Here is a 22,153-nt window from a genome sequence, read left to right on the forward strand (position 1 = left end):
TTGTAAGGACATCATTGGACTTAGGGCCCACTGGGTTCATCCAGGGTGATCTCATCCAGAGATTCTTAACTTAATCACACTGCAAAGGCCCTTTCTCTAGGAAGAGGTCGTATTCACAAGTACCAGGGTACAGGACTTGGACATCTCTTTTCAGCAAGGGGTCGGGGGGAGGAATGGGTTCACAATTCAACCTACTACTCCAAGTAATTTAAAATTGGTGAGCAGGCCCATATGATGCTCCTACCCACATTGGTATATTTAGAGGGTGTTTTTAATATAAATGCTCTTAGTTCAATGTTCCTCAGAATGAGAGATGTTTATTTATGAATGAATTTACTCCTCTGAGTCATGTATATTTTTAGAAGCATGACTCTGTCATTTCAAAATAAGACATGGTATTAAAAGGCTACATGTAGTAGACAAAACCACATTCAGACAATTGTGACATTGCAAAAATTATTTTGCACCATTTTCAGAAAAAATTTCTAAGCACTAAGATAGATATGTCTATTATAAGAAGAGCAATATGGAGGATACTAAACTATTTTAGTGATTTCTCCTGATATTCCCCTTGACAAGTGTCAATGAATTAAGTTTTATTGTAATTAGAGTTTTAATAGAATAGTTTGTTTTCCCAGGGCAGAAGGCAAGGAATAGCTGATATTGCCAGGCTATATGAAGTAGCTATTAGAAACAGTAATAGCTGTACATACATAGATATATGATGAGGAGTCTGTAGTTAATTAATGAACATTGGGCACTTATAGTCACAGGAAAAAAAATAGTACTTTAGGATAGGTATAAGGACAGGATAGATACATAAAGCAGTATGGGGTGGGAACCACAGTAATAAACAAAGGAAAAAAAATTAGTGATTGCTGCATAACTGGGAAAACCAAAGGAGAAAATCTAAACAGAAGCAGTTCCTTAAGTTATATCCACCAGAGGTTTCACAAATTCTTTAGTGAGTAGAGACTGGCATTAATAGAGGAACTTAATAGTATTTGTAGAAATTTATCGGTGTATTTATTTATTTATTTTTTTAAAGATTTTATTTATTTATCTGAGACAGAGAGAATGAGAGAGACAGAGAGCACATGAGAGGGGGGAGGGTCAGAGGGAGAAGCAGGCTCCCTGCCGAGCAGGGAGCCCGATGCGGGACTCAATCCCAGGACTCCGGGATCATGACCTGAGCCGAAGGCAGTCACTTAACCAACTGAGCCACCCAGGCGCCCTACCGGTGTACTTAAATATACTTCTATTTTGGTTAACTTTTAAAAGTGTATGGTGTCCATTCCTCAGAGTGGGTTCAGTTCTTAAGAACTAAAAATCTTCTGTTAAACATTCCCAGCTATTCATTAAAAGAGAAGAGAAAGAGAGATCAAGAATGACATCTATCCATCGATAGATGAATGGATAAAGAAGATGTGGTATATATATGTACAATGGAATATTAAGCAGCCATCAAAAGGAATGAGATCTTGCCATTTGCAACGATGTGGATGGAACTGGAGGGTGTTATGCTGAGCGAAATAAGTCAATCAGAGAAAGACATGTATCAGATGACCTCACTGATATGAGGAATTCTTAATCTCAGGAAACAAACTGAGGGTTGCTAGAGTGGTGGGGGGGTGGGAGGGATGGGGTGGCGGGGTGATACACACTGGGGAGGGTATATGCTCTGGTAAGCACTGTGAATTGTGCAAGACTGCTGAATCACAGACCTGTACCTCTGAAACAAATAATACAATATATGTTAAAAAAAAAAAAAAAAGAAGAAGAAGAAGAAGATAGCAGGAGGGGAAGAATGAAGGGGGGCAAATTGGAGGGGGAGACGAACCATGAGAGATGATGGACTCTGAAAAACAAACTGGGGGTTCTAGAGGGGAGTCGGGGGGAGGATGGGTTAGCCTGGTGATGGGTATTAAAGAGGGCACGTTCTGCATGGAGCACTAGGTGTTATCCACAAACAATGAATCATGGAACACTACATCAAAAACTAATGATGAGGGCGCCTGGGTGGCTCAGTTGGTTAAGCGACTGCCTTCGGCTCAGGTCATGATCCTGGAGTCCCTGGATCGAGTCCCGCATAGGGCTCCCTGCTCGGCAGGGAGTCTGCTTCTCCCTCTGACCCTCCCCCCTCTCATGTACTCGCTCTCTCTCATTCTCTCTCTCTCAAATAAATAAATAAAATCTTTAAAAAAAAAAACTAATGATGTAAGGTATGGTGATTAACATAACAATAAAAAATTAAAAAAAAAAAAAAAAGAATGACATCTAAACTGGCTAGACCCAAATACAACTTTAGTCAAGATCCTGGTTCCAAGGATCAGCAGACTGATTAAGCAGCAACCTTATACAATGGGACTTGGACAAGACTTGCTTCTATCAGAATATGCCATTTGCCTTTATAAAACAAACTCTAGCCTTTCTGATCATTTAAATGTCTGCACTGCATCTGCAACTGTACTGGCAACACAGCTCAAAAATGAGTTCTTAAAAAGATGACAGATTTCAAAAGGGAGAATCTAAATCCATCAAGTTCATCTGCCTGTCTCTCTCTGTCCAAAGTGGCCATAGATGCAAACTTCCGTTTTTGCAATAATAGCCAGTGAAACACTAATACACCATCGAATCTTTATTATTGACTTGCAAATTCTGCTAAACATAATAACATATTTATAAGCAAATGAACTTTCAGTGCTGGATGGTTATTGTTTAGATTCGTTGACTTTTTTGACCGATCAGGCTACTATCCCTTCTTTCATTTAATTTCACTGTGGCTTTTTTGTTTGCTTTCTCTAACATTTGAAACATAGATAGCGCAAGTCCAGCCTCCACATTACAAAGGAAAGCTTGGGTAAATTCATCCTGTATATTCTTTTGTACAACCTCTACTAATAAATCCAGGAGTGAAATATATCTAGGTATATCTCAACGTAAAAAGGGACACTACTTGGGGCACCTGGGTGCCTCAGTCAGTGGAGCATATGACTTTTGATCTTGGGGTCATGAGTTCAAGCCCCATGTGGGGTCTAGAGATGGTTTAGAAAAAAGGGGGACACTACTTTTTGCTTTTCAAAGAAAAATTCATAAGTGGCATATACTTAAATTCTAATCATTCAAGCAAAAATGTTAGAAAGCCCTCCTACTCCCCAGCCTCTGTTAACTGAATCATAAACAGAATTTCAAGAAGGAAGAACCATTCCTTTGTGTCTAATCTATTAATAGAGAGGAAGTGGTTGAGTCTAATAAATTTTTTTATGGATTCCTTAATCTAGGCAATGACTGTAAATTCATGCATTTAATTTGAACAGTGATAATTAGGTTAATTTCCAGATGACTCATTTGGCCACTGGTGTTCCAGCTGGAGTGGGTCACATGCTGCCTTCCCACTGAAATCACTGGAAATCTTGAGTTAAGATCAAGGCTCCTTTTCCCTCTCTGACCTTTCTTCACAATGCACAGTGGGGTCCCAGTTTCTGAGCTCAGAATGTTCAGATTTGCTCCACTGTGCCCATGGGGTTACCACTTGCAGACAACCTACATGCAGGTATTCACTGGAGATGCTGCAACAAGCCCATTGGAATTCACTTCTTGGATTCTAGCTTTCAGGTGGTTTCCTAATCCAGATGCCAAATTTCAGAAAATCTTATGTCTAGCTGACTCATGGAGGATCCAGTGAATAGAGAGAGAATCCCAGCAGGGTTGAGGGGCAGTGCTCATTTGGCCCCTAGAAGTCTTCCAGAGGCTTGATTTCCTCTAGTGATGTACTTTGAGAACTGAACTAAAGAAGAGATCTCTTACCTTGACAGTCATGTCTGCGCTGGATGTTTCTGTGGCATCTGAGGCTGCCTCATCTCCCTTTAGCAGCATACTCTCCCACCCGACCCCTGAAAAAAACAAAAACAAAAACAAAAGTGCCATTTGAGCCAAGTGCATTCAGCTGTCATGGATAGACACCTAACTGACATTTTGTAGGTTCTAATCCCATGTGTGTTTTAAAGGAAACCAATGTTGCTCCACAGTTTACCTACTGGGTAAGCATCTTTTCAAAAGTGTGGCCAGTCAATACCTCCTTTGTTTTTCTCTAATCTCCAACTTTGGAGTCCATTGTCCAAATCCGGTACCTTATAGACCGTTCCATTCCCAGGCCAGAGTGGAGAAGAGGTTGGAATGAACTCTTCCAGAATCCAGCCCTCCTACTGAGGTCTTATTGGGGGCTTAAAGTGAATCCCAGGACACTGAAACACCCACATCTGAATCTATTCAACACAGAACCAACTCCAGATTATTCATTGCCCTCCATTCCACACACGTACTGGAAATGACTGAGAGTTTGTATTCACTTTTAAAATGTATATATGTTTTCTCTCCAAGTCTTGATAAATGTTAGTGTTCTTTTTCTTCTTCAGCTGCCAAATAATCTCCAAGAGTAGACACATTGCAAGATACAGGTTTTGCTCTCTTCACCTCAAAAAGGAGATCAGGGCTTGGTGTTCAGAAATACCCATGAACACAGTATTGTCTAACTACACCAGATCAGCTGCAACTATGTATGTGAATTGAGGTGGAATGGTCTATATTAGAGAAAAGTATGAAGTAATGACAAGTATATATATATATATATTTTTTTTTAAAGATTTTATTTATTCATTTATTTAACAGAGAGGGAGAGAGCACAAGCAGGGGGAGCAGCAGAGGGAGAGGGACAAGCAGACTCCCCACTGAGCAGGGAGCCCAATGCAGAACTCAATCCCAGGACCCTGGGATCATGACTGAGCCGAAAACAGACGCTTAACCGACTGTTTAGCCACCCAGGTGCCCCGACATTTATTGCAGATAAAGTCATCTTCTTAAAAGCTAAAAAAGTAACACTGAGTAAAGTTTTGAAGGGACAACTTTAACCAGGAGATACAAATTTCATAATTGGTGTAATAACTGCCTTCTGGGATATGAATGCTCATAGCCTAAAGTATTAAAAAGATTGTCTTCTTAAATAGGTTAAAATTAGCTGTGTAATATCTGTTTTCATTGTTGATTTCCTTAACAAATAATTTTGTCTAAGGGCAATATTCATCCTGGACCTGTGTGAATAGTCCAAATTTGAAAATCTTAATTATCTATTATTACGTTAAGTCAGGATTGGCAAACACTTTCTGTGCCACACAGTAAATATTTTAGGCTTTGTGGTCATGCCCTTTCTGTTGCAACTTCTCAAGCTGCCATTGTAGAGCAAAACAGACAACACATAAATAGCCAACAGCCGACATATAAACAAATGGGCATGGCTGAGTTCCAGTAAAACTTTATTTACAAAAACAGGCACTGGGCCAGATTTGGCCCATAAGATGTACTAGACCAGATGGATAGTGATGATGGTGGCGCCACATTGTGAATGTATTTAATGCACAGAACCATGCACTTAAAAATGGTTACAATGCAAATTTTATGTTATATATATTTTACCACAATAAAAAAATGATTTTGCTAGGCAATATTCAGATTTTCAATTTAACTGATTCTGTAATTACCCACTGAGTTGGAATACCATTACTTACTTATTTCTAAAATGTTTGATATTTAGGTCATTTCTAATTTCTCATCAGTATAGATAATGCTAAAAGGAGTACCTCTTTGTCTAAATGCTTTTCTTCTTAAGAATAATATCCCTCAAAATGATTCCTAAGCAAAAAGTATGCATACTTTTAAGGCTAATGGCATGTGTTCTCATATTGCTTTGTAAAACAATGATGCCAATTTTACAACCACCAATAATGCGTAATGTAATAATTTTGCTATCATTGTAACTTGCTTGGTAGTGTTATCATTAAACAAATTGTGTGGTGGTGGGGAATGATTTCTTTAGCAAGTTGTAGGTACATAAAATATTCATTATAGTATTCCACATATTTCTGTGTATGGTATTGTAATGATTTTTGTGTCAATTTGTATTAATGCAATAAAAATGATATAATAATTTTTTAGAAGATACTTTATCAGCTTCTGTTCTAAATCAAGAAACCAGAAACATGAACAAGAAACACTGTTATACTCCAGCATTTCTGTAAAGACCAACTGGACAAAACAGATGGTGAAACAAACAATTTTTGTATGACACTTTTAAAAAACTAATATGAGATTAATTCAATTTTAGTATTTTAGCATCGATTACATTATTTTATATTCTGGATCCCCGAGAGCCTCATTTTACAGGACATATGCACAATGGATTACTCAAGATCCATGCATTCAATTTATTGCAAGTTGCAAATAGTTGTCTCTCACTAGGTTGTAGAAATTGGGTCAGTTTGGTGAGCTGCCCTACAGTTTCATCTAGAAAAATTGCTACAAGGAGGTTGTCAGCTTTTTGTTAAAAACATGTTTCTGGGAGAGCAATCTTTGCTCCTACATGAATGGATTATTTCCCTGACACATCTTGCATTCAACAGAATAATAGCTCCTCCTGGTTTAAGACACTGTTGGCCCCTATTGGATCTGGCTGGCAGAGAGACACAGATGTTGGACATGATGGACAATTATATGATATTCACTTTATAGAATATTTTGAATTAACATTCAGCAAATATTCATTCCCCTCCTTTCCCACTGTGGGAGAAATTTTCTTCCCTGTCCCACTGATGTTTCCTCTGGCCAGTGGGATGTTAGTGGACATAATGCAATCAAAGGTTTGAAATGGGCTTGTGTGGTGGTGCTTGCCCTCTTGCATTTCTGCTATAGCATGAGAAAGACATGCTCCAGTTGGCCTGCAAGGGACTGAGAGTCATGGGGAGCAGACCTGAACCCCATCAGCACCTTGGAGCCAAGCCAAGTCTTGATCAGCCAACCCCTAGCCCAGCTGCGCATGCATGACAATAAAAGCTATTAAGTTTGGGGATGATATGTCAAGCAGCATTATTGTAATAGTAACTAATAGATACAATCTATAAGCGAAATTATACATGAAAGTCATTTTGGATAAAGCACATTTATCTTTATGCAAGTGTAATTCCCTTTGTTACATAGAAATCTCAGTTACAAGTATTCATTCCCATCTCTATCTACCTATCTATATATATAGATACAGATATGTATAGATAGAAAATATTTATATATATATATTTTTAAGTAAGCTCTACACCCAACATGGGACTTGAACTCTCAACCCTGAGATCAGGAGTTGCATGTTCTAATGACTGAGCCAGCCAGGTGCCCCGTATCTCTATATATTATACCATGTGGGGAAGAATCTTTTCTCTGCTACAATCCTTTCATAAGCAATACAATCTTTATTAAAGGATATATGGCCCTAAGAAAGAGACATAAGACATATTTTATTCTCAAAATTTTAGCCTGCAATCAAGAAAACACCTTTTTGTTTGTTTGTTTGTTTCTTAAGTAATCTCCACACCCAACATGGGGCTTGAACTCACTACACTGAGATCAAGAGTTGCATGCTCTACCAACTGAGCCAGCCAGGCACCCCAAGGAAACAGTTTAAATTAGATAACCTATCATTTCATGGCAAGAGTGAGAGAAAATAGACCTAACATTTTAATTTGAAAATGTTATTAATCCTAATAATAAGTTGTGAGGACAGGAAAATGTTATCTTAAAAGTTAGAGGCAAAATTCCTTCCAGGGAGAAAACTGAGTTTTGGATGTGATGGGTCCTACATCGTGGAAGTAGGAGAAAAAGGAGGAGGTCCATTCAGAAGAAGGAGAGAACCTGAAAGAAGCTGGGATGAGAATTGGCAGTAAGAAATCTCCAAGGGCAATAAAAGGGACTCTTGAGAACCATGATGTTTAAACATCGATTTTAAATTTTTTATCATGCTGTCTCATGATGTAATGCTCCCCTCAGTCTTATACCTTGAGTGAAGATCTCTTCTACACAATTGTCTTGTGTTGGTGTTGTTTGGTGGAAACAGAATGAGGACATCAGTGTAGAGAGAAGAGAAAGGCCATGTGCACATAGGAGCTCCCTGCAAAATTGGAATCTGAGGAGGAGGACATAATGATGAGAATCTGGGACAGGGTATTAGACCCAAATATACACAACAGAGCCATGGGTCAATTTTATTTGAACACCAAAGGGCAGCAGACCCTTTCATCCTGAGGACTTGGAGAAGCAAGGTGATTGACACTTCTAATAAGAGGATGCTCATACCTATAAAAATGCGACTTCTATTTCCACAATGGTGATTTCCATACCACCAATGTGCATTGCACCACAAGTAGGCAGGGGGATAGTTTGAAATGCTTGTTGGAGATCCTTCTGCTCTAGGATTTTATTAATGACTGTCAACATTTGCTTTCATGTCCAAGTTCCTGAGATGAATTTCCACTCAACTAAGGTCCGTATTTATAACAATTGCACACACATTTAACAGGTCACATGTGTAATTGCAAAAGACAACACATTCCAGACTTATATATTTCATTATGAGTCAGTTATGTAAGCACAATCACCTCTGATTTCAGGGAAATAACCTATTTAAAGAATTTGACCTAAGAATTTAGATAATTGACAATGATTGATCGATTTATACTACTTTACATTTATATTTCTATACACTCTACTTCCAAATAACTTTTTTTCTCTTGTAACCCTTTTCCCTTTGCTCAAGCTCTTATTTATAATTTCTTTGATAAGAGAGAGCATATTACATATTGTTTCTATAATCCCTAGATTAAAATAACATCTTTCTCCCAGAGGAGAACAGGTTTGCATTTCCCAGTAGTGGGAAAAATTGAGACCTGTCTACTTGTAGCTGAGGTATGTTTATAAGTCCCCCATCAGGGACAGTTGTACAAAAATCTTTCAGGAATAAGTAAAATCAGCCAACCAATTGTTGCTTTTTATATATCTCTTCACTTAGCCACAAGTCAGATGAAGAAATCTGTTAGCTCGAGCTCCCAGTTCCTTAGCACCCACATGTCTGGTCTCCATGCACAAGATGCGCTCTACTAACTGGCATGGCTCCTCTCTTTGATTTCTGTTGGGAACAGCGTATGTGCCGTTGACAGGGCAGTAGAAGTAGAAGGAAGGAGGCTAAGCTCTGGGCCTGGCTGGAGAAGTCAAGGGCACACATGATTATCTGCAAGGTGAGGGATTTGGTCTGGTAGGAGGGTAGCCATGAGGGCTTGAGTATAGTAACCTGGAGACAACATGGCTTTTGTGTTTGAACAAAGGGAGACAGGACTAGGCTGAACAAAGAAGAGGATGAGCTGCTAAGAAGGCTTGTTGGGGAAGCAACCAATAGAACTGCAGAGAATACTGGGTAATTTCCTTATTTCTGATTCTGGTTAGGACTAAAAAATAAATAAAAGTAAAAATACAAGGTCAGAGACCTAGAGGAAGAGGGTAGCACTGTAGAGGACGGTGCTATCTATACCTAGATCCCCTGAGACCACTGTGTGTTGCTAGATAAAAGCAGACTAAGAAAGAAGGACAAGTCGATATGGACCCTTATGTACAACACAGTGGACCTTTGCTCTAGCTCATCTGTCCACACAGATTTCAGATAAATTGTTGGACAAAGTGGGTCATTAGTGCTGCTCACCAAATATTTCCAGTTCCTTCCTCTGGTGGACACATAACAGAATTTCACTTCCTGGCCTCCTTAGAATTGGTGGTCCTGTGACTAGTTCTGGCTGACGAGTGTGGGCAGCAGAGGCATCCATCACTTCTAGGCTGGAGCATGCAGGACACTCCAGAGCACCCTCTCCTCTACCACAGTGAATGGTAATGTTCCAGATAGTGTGATTCTATTAGCCTGAGTCCCACGGTGAGGATAACACAAAGCAGAGACACAGCCAACCCACAGTGGCCATGTAGGATGAGTGAGAACTAAACCTTTATTGTTTTAAGACATGTGAATTGGGAGTTGTTTATTACAGTAGCAGAACCTAGCCCAGCCTAAGGAGAGGAAGGGGTCCTTCCAGACTTGCCTTTCCCATCAACCTCTAGTTCCCATCATAGAGAGTTCTTTAGGCAAATCTGTGTTCTATTCCCTAAATCAATTCTGCCATTTAAATTTTGTGTCCACAACCAGCTATAATGATCCATACTTTCTACTTTTTTGGAGCCAATCTGTTTCCATTATGCTGAGTGCTTATTGCATAGGTTAGTTGCATCTCATGAAGGCTTTATGTCCTAAAGGCAAAAGGCCTCATCCTGCACAGTCACAACTGCTCTTGAAAATTTCTTAAATCTCCCATACAGTCCAAAATAGCACCATGCTTCAGAAAACCCAACAGAGGCACATTTTGTTCTAGCTTTGGAACAGTCCATTTCCTTTGTTAAGTACCAGATGATGCCGTTGGCTTGTGCGAAGGATCATGGACAAAAAATACAGATCTGGAAACTGTAGAATTTCTCGGGGTTTGGAGATGCTGAGACTGAGAGATAGAAGGAGAGACCAGCTGTGGGACAGCAGATTAACAACTGCTTTGTCATCCTCACGCTGGGGTGTACCATTTAGAGTGTTTTTGGCTGCAGGTAACAGAAAGCCGACTTAATAGATGACTAAACAATAGAGGATTAAGTGACTCATGGAACAAGAAGTCTCAAGGTAGTGTGGTACCAGAGGTGTTGGTGAATTCAGTGGCTCCATGGTCTCAGCCTCTTGGTCCCAGTTTGACCTCTCTGCCATTCTCTTGATTTTCTGCCATCGTCCCAAGATGAACATAGCAGTTCCATGTGTCATGAAAACATCCAGAGGCAGGAAAAGGGAGGAGTAAATGCACTTCCACAAAAGCACCCTCCCCACACACCCAAAGTCTCACTGGTCAAACACGCAGCATTAGTCCATCTCTAAACCAGTTGTAGAAAAAGCGAATGGAACTCTCAAAATTGGCTTGGGGTTAATTAATCAGAATTTACCCCCTGGGTCAGCATTCTCTTAGCACACAGCCACTTGGAGGATAAACAAAGGAACAAAACAGGATCTTGGCCAGCAAAAAGAAGGGGACAGGTTGATGGCTTTCAGACAAGCAAATAGTAGGGTCTGATGGACATGCACATAGGTTGGAATGTCAGCAGAATCCCTGATATTTTTTAAATGTCTATTTTTCTCTTATTATTTTAGCTAGAAATATACACTCAAATTCACAGAAGTAAAATACACAGGTGATGCCAGTACTCAGCCTTGCTTTCTAGTGCCAGCTCCTTGGTGAGGTGTCCAGAGTGACATCACCACCTCCTCCCTCCACTGTGAACTCACAGCCCTGATCATTAGTACCACTTTGGGGGGCACTTATTGGGGCCTGAGCAGGGAAAGCCCTTAAGTGTGTCTGGCTGACAGCACTGGCTCATCAATGATGCCTGAGAGGGCCCTTATCAACTAGCTTGTAAGCACTTGTGGGCAGGGACTTGGCCTGATACCCAGTTAGCCTCCCCAGGTATCAGTTAAATGAGAAGTGTGAGTTTTGGGCAGCCAGGTTGGAGGGATCAGAGCTTCAGAGTGGGGCATGGGGTGAGAGTAGAGAGTGCTTCAAGGAGGATGAGGGACGCTGGAGGATAGGGTGTGGAGGTCATTAGAAAGAGCACCACTGCTGGGCTAATTCACTCTAGATGCTAAAGAAACAAACAAGCTGTCATTGGTCCTGTCTTCCCAAGCCAGGCAAGGCCTGGTGGCCCTAGTCACTTGCCGGCAAACCCAGATATAGGGAACATGTGGAGGTGTAGTCACCGGACATAAAACATCTGGGTGGTAGGACTCTGAGCACTTCGAGTGATCTCTATACCCAATGTAGGGCTTGAACTTACAACCCCAAGATCAAGAGTTGCCCACTCCACTGACTGAGCCAGCCAGGCTCCCTAAGGTCTCTGAGTACTTTGAAGACAGGGCTGTCCATTCACCAGCCCCACCCAGGCCCACCTTACCCTCAATCAGCCCAGTGAGGGCCGGCATGTAGTGGGAGCTCATTAAATGTTCCCCAGGTTGAATTGGAGTTGAAGGGGTCTGAAGCTGACTGAGCTGCTTTCTCATCAGGATAGGAAGCTCCTCTACAATGTCCTCAGCCTCTATGTGGTAAGGGAGGTTCCCTCTTTTCCTAGGCACCTTCCTTACCACCACCCAAGGTCATGCTGATTGGACATCTGGAATGTCTTAAGAATCACTGAGCCACAAACAGATTGGGGAAAATAGAGCCCAGATGATGACCTACATCGCCTGGCTTTAAGGAGAGAACAGAGGACACAGTAGAGTCCCCGAGTGCTAGGAGATTGCCCCTCTTGTTTGTGGGGACTTTGGTGGATGGAGCCTGCTCAGAGGCAGCCAATCTTCCTATCCATCCTGGCTATTCTCCTCATCACACATCTGCCTCAGCCCTCACCAGCCTACTGATCCACACATGGCCCTGGAACTTCGAGGAAGTCTAGGGTCCAGCCTTCCATGTTTTCCAGAGAGAACTGAGACCTCAGACAGAAAAGAGTGGCCAGGATCTCCCCGAAAGTCGCTGCTGAGCTGGAATGAGAAAAGACAAGATTGCCTGATTTCCTAGACCAGGGTTCTTCCTGGGGCCCAAATTGGGTCAACCCATTTTACAGACAAAAGATCAGCCCACTGTGAAAGCATTTTGCCTGATCACAATGAAAAGAATAGGGCTAGGGTCTGGGTCCCACCTCTCTCTTCTTCACCCAAGTCTCTGCACAGAGTGTTTTGGGATGGAGACTCACTCAGATATTTCTCTTCTTGTAATTGCCTTTGGTTATCCTTGGGTTTTAAAAATCTCACTTGGTTCTTGAAGGAGTTCTCAGAAGGGTGGTCATTAAAACTTAGCGGAATTTCAGAACAATGATTTGCCTTTAAACACTTGGCTTTGGGAAACCCCACCCAAGGATAAGCTGATGGGGCCTGCTTCCTCTAGAGGGAAAGCCCTGCCAGGGGCTGGAGGAGCAAGGCAGGATGTGGCCTCAGCCCAGCCCAGCCCAGCCTGCTCCAGGTGAAAGCTCATCCTTGAGCCTGAGCCCCAGCTTTCTCTTTCACGGGACAGATGGAAGAGCCAGGCCCCGGGGCCTCCAGGAGCAATGGTGGCAAGGGCAATTTCCCCCCTCTTGGTTCCTCTCCCTGAGAAGAGCCCATTGGGAAAGAAAAGGTCCACCTCTTGGATGACAAGTTATTTTCCTCAAACTCACCCAGAGGTCAGTGAACTCCTTTCCCCACCCGTACATTCCTGGGGAAGGGACACCTCTCTGGGTGCTTCTCAGGGGCCGATGTTCAGGTTGCTCAAAGATGCACAAAGAAAAACCTCAGGGTCTTGTCAAGTGTGCCCTCCATGGCTTTTTTTTTTTTTAATTTTTTATTCTTATGTTAATCCCCATACATTACATCATTAGTTTTAGATGTCGTGTTCTATGATTCATTGTTTGTGCATAACACCCAGTGCTCCATGCAGAATGTGCCCTCCTCAATACCCACCACCAGGCTAACCCATCCTCCCACCCCCCCATGGCTTCTTGACCCCATTGCTGTCCCTCCAACATGGACACAATAAAACCAGTCATGACAACGAAACTGTCCTGGAGATGTACTGTGGGTCAAAGGCTTTACCTTTATGTATAACATTGCATTCAATCTCAAAGAATACAGGTACATGAGGTAGGTACAATACTATCCCCACTTTACAGATGAGGCTCAAAAGACTTAAAACTGAACTATTAAGTGATGGAACCAATACTTAAACCAAGCGCTCTGACCTCAGAGGCTATTTTCTTAACCAGTACACCTTATTACCACCCAAAATATTAGTATTTCTTTCATTTTCAGAGATAGGAGAACAGAAACCTTGAGGACATATTGAAAAAAATCAAGATTCACAGAAGGGAAATTGTCTTCCCTGAAGTTTCAGTTCAAGCGCACAATACATATATCAAATAAAGTTTTTATGGTGGGGCCCTGAGAAAAATATACAGCCAGGCACCAAACCCAATCCCATGCAATTCAGCAAACATTTGCTAAGGGTTTACAGAGCCTCTCTGGGGCAGCTAGGATGGGCAGTTCTCCTTTCATGCAGGAAGAGCTACAGGCTCAGTCCTGTGGGATCCCACACAATCTAATTCTGCAGAGGGTGACCTGAGCCTCAGAACTTTTGGAAAATGGAAGAGGATTAAGACAGTGACAGTACCTAGGGCCTCTGAGTGTCACCTTGGGTTTTGACAGCCCACAAAAAAACCCTGGGAAAAACTTTGGGTGATTGAAGAGGCAATCATACATAGGAGAAGAGGTGAAGACTTAAGAGGTACCTGAAGCTGGAAAATAGTTTGCTGATTCCACCTGACTCTCTCCCTGCAAGCACAGGGTAAGAAGGAATAACAACAACAATAATAGAAGTTATCAGCTCTTGAGTGCTTATTATACGCTCTTCATTGTGGTATATTTAACATATATTATCTCACTAACAGTCAAAAGCTCCAAGTGAAGGAGGCACTATTTTTATCCTCATTTTCCAAAATGCAAAAAGGAGTCTTGGAGAGGTAAATAATTTGCCCAAGAACCCAAAGAAGCAGACCTGGGATTTGGAGAAGGCTCTCCAAGTTCAGTGCTCATGCTCCAGTATGCTATTACTAATCACCTACGCTAACCAAGATGCCCTTGGTGAGAAGGGCAAGAAGGAACACCCCTCTTGAGACCAAGAAGGTATGCACACACATGTACGTGCCTGCCACATGCATATTCTCATATGCATACACACACATGCAGACCCACATATGCACTCATGTATAACCCGTGCACAAACCCATGTGTGCATGTACACACGTGCATGTCTGGGAATGAAGCTGTAACAGTTTTTCAGCCATCACTGTACACTGAGGAGTCTTGGACCTCTCTTTAAGGAGAAAAGAGCCTTTTTCTCTCACAGCATCTGAGAGTGTGTTGAGAAACTGGGTGTTTCATCTCCTGCTCTACTCTCAAAGGTGCATTTTAAGCATCCCTCATAATGTGAGGGGGATAGCAAACTCCAGCTGCATGAAAAGGAGAGCAAAAAAGCATCATGGTACGGTGCTTAAAATGAATTTTATGAGACTCTGAGGCCCAAACCAATTTTTAAAATGGTTTGTTTTGGCTGGCCTGAACCAGTACTCAGAAATTAAAGTCTTTTTAGGCAACCATGCTACTTGCAACCAACTCAAGGGACTGCTCACAAACAGGTTCCCTACTCAAAGGTTAGAGAACTAACAGCTTAAAATCTGGTTTACTCTCAAATTAATCTGCAGATGCTACCGTTCAGAGGGGCTTCTCCTCAAGTTCAATAAGAGATTCTGTTATATTCTCTAGAACATCCTAATTATTACTTCTGCCATCCTGATTTTACTAGGCTGGAAAGATCATTTGATTTTTAGTCCCTAAATAATGTGATATAAAATTAAATAAAAACCCAAGCCACCATCTTGGATTTAGTTTCCATGCAGAGATGTATATTAATAATTAAAACAGCCAGTGATGGCTGGGGCATATTCAAGGTCTTTGGGCTCTTTGGAGGGTCAACCATCCAACTGGTGTGCTCTGACTTCTCTCTCTTGGCTGTGAAAAGAGTACCATTGGACTGACGGCACAGTGGAGCATGGCCCTTAGAGACATGAAGAATCTGGTCTCTGCTATGCCTTTCCCACCAGATCCCTCATCTCTAGCCCCACTGCATGTGCACCAGTTCAGGCCCTCCAAGGTCCCCACAACTCAGATCTGTCTTCCATATCATCACCATTGTTATTTTTCACTCCCCACCCCAACCTCATTCCTTGCATTTCGGCTGTTTGCCAGGCCCTGTGCTTGGGCTGGAGAGACCCAAATGGAAACACCTGATCTGGGTCTGGCCCAGGGAGCTGGCCATCTGGGAGGAGGAGGTTTTCTCTTTGGGCAATCTGATCACCAGCACCACTCCTTTCCTCACTGAATGGGGCCTTCCCTGGCCAGGCAGCCAGGATGTTACATTTCCGCCCTGAGTTCTGGGCGTCCTGCCAGCAGAGCTTCCTCTCCTCCCCTTGGGGGGCTGTGGTGGTATCAGATGACCTGTGAGAGTTCACCCAGCCATTCGAAAAACCCACTTAAATCAAGTAGAAGTGCATAGGAGAGAATGTTTATAAAAGAGTCCCCTGAAAAGTTCAGAAAGGTTCTTAGGGTGCTCATCAGCCCAGAAGTTAGGAATGGTGACCCTTCAGGCTTGTAGGCATGCTTTGTTTGATCTGCAAGGCATTGTTGTTGTTTTAATTTTTTTTTTAAGTTTTGTTTATTTAAGTCATCTCTACCCTCAATGTGTGGCTCGAACTCACAACCCCAAGATTAAGAGTCTAATGCTCTTTCCACTAAGTCAGGTACACCAACACTCTTGTTGTTTTAAATGACTTAGTTATCTGTATTCATTCATTCATTTTAAAGGTTTTATTTTTAAGTAATTTCTACACCCAGTGTGGGACTCAAGCTCACAACCCCGAGATCAAGAGTCATATGCTCTACTGACTGAGCCAGCCAGGTGCCACTACTTAGTTGTCAATATTTAAATACATGAGAATGTACATGAACATCCAAACATCTAGCTTTTCTTGAAAAAAGTTAGAAGACTGGCAAAACCAGGCCCAATATCTATGGCTCTACGTGGAGGCAACTGCCAAGAGCTCCACCACATTCTCGTTTTATTTGTTGGTTGATGTCACTCACTAATCCTAAGGGTCTGGTCCCTGATGGCATCTGAGTTTACAATCCCAATATGGTTTAATTCCCTTAATGTCCCTCTGGAAGAGCCTCACAAATTCCTTTTTGAAGAGTTTTTTAAAGCAGATTGAATTTATTTACTTATTTTTGAGAGAGAGGAAAAGAGAGAGAGAGTGGGTAAGGGGCAGAGGGAGAGGGAGAGAAGAGAATCTTAAGCAGGCATTATACCCAGCACGGAGCTGGACAGGGGCCTTGATCTCACAACCTTGAGATCATGACCTGAGCTGAAATCAAGAGTTAGAACCTCAACTGACTGAGCCACCCAGGTGCCCCAAAGTAGATTGATTTTAAACCATCAATTTAAAAAACAGACTTGGCCACAGCTGGTTAGGAGCTCACTGTGGGAACTGGCAGGAGAACCACAGGACCACGGCAAGTTACTTCTCCACTCAAAGTCATAGTTTTTCTTACCTGTAAAATCAGAACAGTAATGGGATTTGGTGTGGATTAAATGAGATAATACATGTAACTCGACAGCTCAGTGCCCAGAACATAGCAAGTACTTGATAAAAGTTAGTCATTATCTTTATTCTTTGATACCATAGTGGCTTGACTTTTAAATCAACGACTTCCAGGAATATGCAGCAACAGAAATTGCAGCTAAGAAAAGTGCTGCCAGGAGAGAGAACATATATCCAGATCTAAATAGAAGCTTCTAGAGTCTTTTGGGGGCTGGGATCATAGCCCGTCTATTGGATTGTTCAGCTAACTTAATTTTTTCCAGAAATAGTGGTGATGATTTGGTCCCCTCTTTGTCCCCAAATGATCATAGTTCTTACTTAGTCTTAATAGAAATTACTTTAGCCACATGGGAATGTCTGACTCCCAATTTTTAGCAGATTTGGGGGTCTGTAGTGGGAAGTCAACTCGCCTGGTGTTATGAGCTGATTATGTGCCCCCCCCTCCATTATACTGAAGCTCTAACCCTTATACCCTCAGAATGTGATTGTATTTGGAGACAGGGTCTTTAAAGAGGTGATTAAGTTAAAATGAGGCCTTTACAGTGAGTCTTAATAGAGATGGACTGGTGTCCTAACAAGAAGAGGGTATTTGGACACATAGGGGCACTGCATACTGAGGGAAGACCATGTAAGGACACATGGAAAAACTGGTCATCTGCAAGACAAGGAGAGCAGTCTCAGAAGAAAGCAAACCTGCTGACACCTTGATCTTGGACTTCTGGCCTCTAGTAAATAGTAAAGTAAATAGAAATAAATGTCCATTATTTAAGCAGCCCTAGCAAATGAATCCACCTGGGAACCATAGGGTCAAGGCATAAAACAGAAGAGCCTCTGACTTGCAGCTGATGGATGTGGGACAGCGGGCAATCCCAAGAAGCTGGTCGTGGCAGGGTTTGGGACCAGAACCTCCCCTCAGAGCCAGAGAGTGAGAAAGAGCAAGACCAATGATGTAGGACAAAGAAACAGGAGGTGGTCCGGATGGATTCCAGAGACAGAGCCACAGCCCTTGACTGGGATTTTAAATGCTCTTAGCAGGCTGCTTGTATGTGGGGGAGGTTGGTTTGTTTAAAGAGTTTTTGAGTCTGAACTGTCACAGGGCTAAATGTGTTGAAGGCAGAAGGATAAGTGATATCAATTAATTTTTATATTGTTTGATGACCCAGTGTTGTTTTCAATTCAAGAGTGCTTGTGTGATTGGAAACAAACAAGCCTGATGTTTCTCAAGTTTAAAAACCCATTTGGGAGTTTGGCTTGACCCACTACAGAAGTCTGGAAGCTAAAACGCAGACACTGTTTGACTAGACTTTTGGGATGCATCCATAATTTCGCATCAGAGTATTTATATCCCGAAGCCTTCTTTTACCATCATGTGCAAATTTATCTACTTTCCTGGACACAGATGCAAATTTTTAAAGCACCCACAACTCAAAATGACAAAAGATCACTCTGGTGATTTGATAGATGATGGGGACAAAATTATTAATGTGAGTTCCTCCCTTTCTCCCTCCCCTCAGCTTCTAAAGGAATCTGGTTTTAGCTGGCTCCATTTTTCTTCCTTCCTTGCCCTTAAAGGAGAGCTCAGTATTTCCCAGCCTGGTAGGTATTTACAATTCAGACTTTGGGAAATAAATAGAAAGAGACAAGCTGGAAAGGCAAGAGGAATATGCAAGAAAAAACCAAAAGCATATGCTCAGCTGCCTAGATTTTAGATAGATAAGTAGATGGATAGATGAATGGATGGATGGATAGATAGATAGAAATAGAAATCTATTTATCTACCTATCCATTCATCTATCCACCTACCTACCTATATCCATCTACCTACATACCTATCTATCAAAAGACAACAGTGGTTTGAAGCAAGAAATCAAAGATTCATAATGGACAGTCATTGCTTTGTTCTATCCAACAGTGATTCCCATTTATTATGTTAATAGTACCCCTATTTCCTTTTGGGGATACTGTCCTCCATTCCTAGTCTGTGTGATTTAGATAGGGCTATCTCCATTTTTCACCTTCCCTCCTCAAAAGGTAAGCAGAATCCCAATGATGAGTTTGGGATGAGTATATGACAAATGCAAGGTGGCAAAGTTGAACCAATGAGAATGAGCCCTGGGACTTGCCTTAGAATGCTGGAAAAGGAGAACTTTCTCAATGAGTTTGCTAAAATGCTAATATTTAAGCCTGGGGGTACTGGTAGACACCATATGGGAAAAGTTTTTCTGAGAACAAAGCGAGCCGAGAGGAAGACAAAGCTGGGAAATGGAATTCAAGGCAAAATAAAAACTCCCGGACTTCACAGTTTTGTGAGAAAATTGGATCTTTTGTTGAACACTACTTTGAATTGGAATTCTGTCATTCTGAAGAGTACTGACTAGAACAGAGGGACCCCAAGAGGAGCAGCTGCCGGGGACAGAAAAAGGAAGTTCTATTGAGGCTTGTCAAGAATTAAAAGTAAGGATGGGAATTCCTTCTGGTGATTTTTAGAATGTGGACTGTGTTTCTGTGCCTATGACATTTCACCAAGACTGGACCAAGTGTGGCCCCAGAATTCTGTAGAGTCCGTCACAACAGGACTCATAAAATTAGCAAATGCCATTGTTGGAAGAGATCCTAGAAGACACCTGGTCCTGTTCTCTACTTAATACTTGCATCTCTTTAAGCATCTTGAAAAACAACTCACTTTGACTCTATTTGCACACTTCAGGGGATAAGGAAATCACTCCCATAGAGGTAGCTGGAATTGTGTTCCCCAAAAAGATATGTTGAAATCCTAACCCCTGACACCTCAGAATATGACCCTATATATGAAATAGGGCCTTTGCAGATATAACCAAGGTAGGATGAGGTTGTGAGTGTAGACCCTAATCCAGTATGGCTGGTGTCCTTACAAGAAGAGAAGGGGCCCTTACAAGGGGTGCCTGGGTGGCTCAGTTGGTTAAGCGTCTGCCTTCGGCTCAGGTCATGATCCCAGGGTCCTGGGATCGAGCCCCTCATAGGGCTCCCTGCTCAGCAGGGAGTCTGCTTCTCCTTCTCCCTCTCCCCCTGCTTGTGCGCTCTCTCTCTGTCAAATAAATAAAATCTTAAAAAAAGAAGAAGAAGAAGAGAAGGCCACATGAAGACAGAGGCAGAGATGAGAGGTATGTTGCCAGAAGCTGGGAGAGGCCAGGAAGGATCTGTCCCTAGAGACTTCAGAGAGACTGTAGCCCTGACAACACCTTGATTTGGGACTTCTGGCTTCCAAAACCATGAGAGAAAACATTTCAACCCAGGAAAAAAATGGTTGTTTTAAGCCACCCAGTTTGTGGTACTTCGTTATGGCAGCCCTGGGAAACTAATACACAGCCCGTTCCATTTTTATCAAGTTCCATGTTGGAATGTACTCCTTGATACTGAGCTAAAACTTAACTCAGCACAACTACTGGTCCTAGCTCAGCCTTCTGGAGTCAAACACACTCTTATTTCTGCCTTGAGGAAACAGCCTTTAAGTATTCCAGGCTGCAATTATGTCCCAGTCAGAGGTCTCTTTGTTTATGCTCCTGGACCATTCATATCCTGGTGCCTCCCAAAGTCTGGTTATGATAACCATGGAGCCTTTCCCTATTTCTTCAGCAGCCACCACAACTCCATTATTCAAAACATCCTTAGTACCTTCTTCTTTGAGATGTGAGCTAACAAGGCTTTGGGATAAACTGCAACCCAGCATTCAGGGAGGCACTTGCTACCACTGAGAATCCTCCCAAGTGACACTTTTTCATCATCATCTTAAAGAAATATGGTGGTGGTTAAGACATGATGAGAAGCTGTTGAAGAAAGAAGCGAAACCCTGAGACATGGAGAGAAGGTTGCCAAAAGGCAACATTTAAAAAAATATCCTGGCTCCTTTCCCAACTGGGGATGCAGGAATGTTTCTCTCGAAGCTGGTCCCACCCCAAGCTGCCCCCCCACCCCCCCCCCCCCCCCCCCCCCCCCCCCCCCCGCAGGAACAGAGGGAAAGGGGAACTATTCTCAGGGAATCCATATCCCTGGGCCTTAACTCAGAGGAAGTCCCCGTTAACCAAAGATAAAGTCCTACATTAGTGGAAAACAAATTACTCAGTGCTGAGGGGAAATTTGGAAAACAAAGAGAAAGCCTTTGAACATCGTCTTCTTATTTTTTCTCCAAGAATAAAAATATTACCACAGACTCACAGGATTCTGGGCACACGCTGATCTCACAACAGACAAAATGCAAGGTGTTCTGACAAATGTGCCAATTTCTGGCAACGTCACTGACTCCGACGTACACTCCCACATTCGAATGACTTGTAGCTTTGGTCTGATGCCTAGTGGGGTAAAGAGAAGCTGCCTTTGTCCTATTTAGCCAGGGATCTTCACTTCTGCTTTAATGGAGCATTGAATCTGGAGGCCACTTCAAAGGTAGCTCTTGGAGCTCGGATTAAGAATCTGAAGGGCTGGTTCTAGATTCTACCCTGGGGCCCATCTTTAGACGGGGGTCAGTTTGAGGTCACTTATGGGAAGTGCTTTGACAACACCATATGGAAACACGTGCATGCACTGTGTACCCCCTTGTGCCCACACGCTGAAGGGCAGGACTTCTCTTCTTCACAAGGGCTTCTATTAGCCAAACCATAAGGAAACAATGGGTTAAGCAGGGGTGAACACAAGGAGTTTGTTTTTCCCCTAAATTCTTTCCATGTGGGAATAAGAAGAACTGAGAGGGAAAAAATGCATTTGTCAGAGAGACAATTCCTAACTGACGTGGCAATTCAGCATTTAGATTAGGATGGGGTTCTCTGGAGACAGACCGAGTGATGATCTATGTCCCCATGTGGCCAATGGTGAAGGAGGCATCCACCCACAGCAACTCACGACTTAGATGGGACGAGAGAGGGTGGACCAGGTTTGAATGACAATGGTAGCAGCTTGCAGAGTTTCTCTGGGTGGACGTCCAGACAGCCAGCTAAGAGTGGGGCAT

General features: G+C 42.4%; 1 protein-coding gene and 1 long non-coding RNA gene across 9 annotated transcripts in view; one reads left to right on the top strand and one right to left on the bottom strand.

Moving 5' to 3' along the window:
- The window catches only part of PALM2AKAP2 (PALM2 and AKAP2 fusion), a 346,978-nt gene that overhangs the window by 145,344 nt on the left and 179,481 nt on the right, over positions 1 to 22,153 (bottom strand). For all 8 annotated transcript variants that reach the window (XM_035016104.1, XM_035016101.1, XM_035016107.1 and 5 more), the window contains one exon: positions 3,808 to 3,893. In XM_035016104.1, the coding sequence (XP_034871995.1) occupies positions 3,808 to 3,893 (86 nt within the window). The remainder of the gene's footprint in view (positions 1 to 3,807; positions 3,894 to 22,153) is intronic.
- Positions 15,401 to 16,539, top strand: LOC118017834. The gene is made up of 2 exons (XR_004681244.1): positions 15,401 to 15,468; positions 15,672 to 16,539. It is a non-coding gene; the product is annotated as an uncharacterized LOC118017834 (long non-coding RNA).

The sequence above is a fragment of the Mirounga leonina genome, unplaced genomic scaffold (assembly GCF_011800145.1).
Source record: "Mirounga leonina isolate KUSES-001 unplaced genomic scaffold, KU_Mleo_1.0 Mir_170, whole genome shotgun sequence".
Classification (NCBI taxonomy): domain Eukaryota; kingdom Metazoa; phylum Chordata; class Mammalia; order Carnivora; family Phocidae; genus Mirounga; species Mirounga leonina.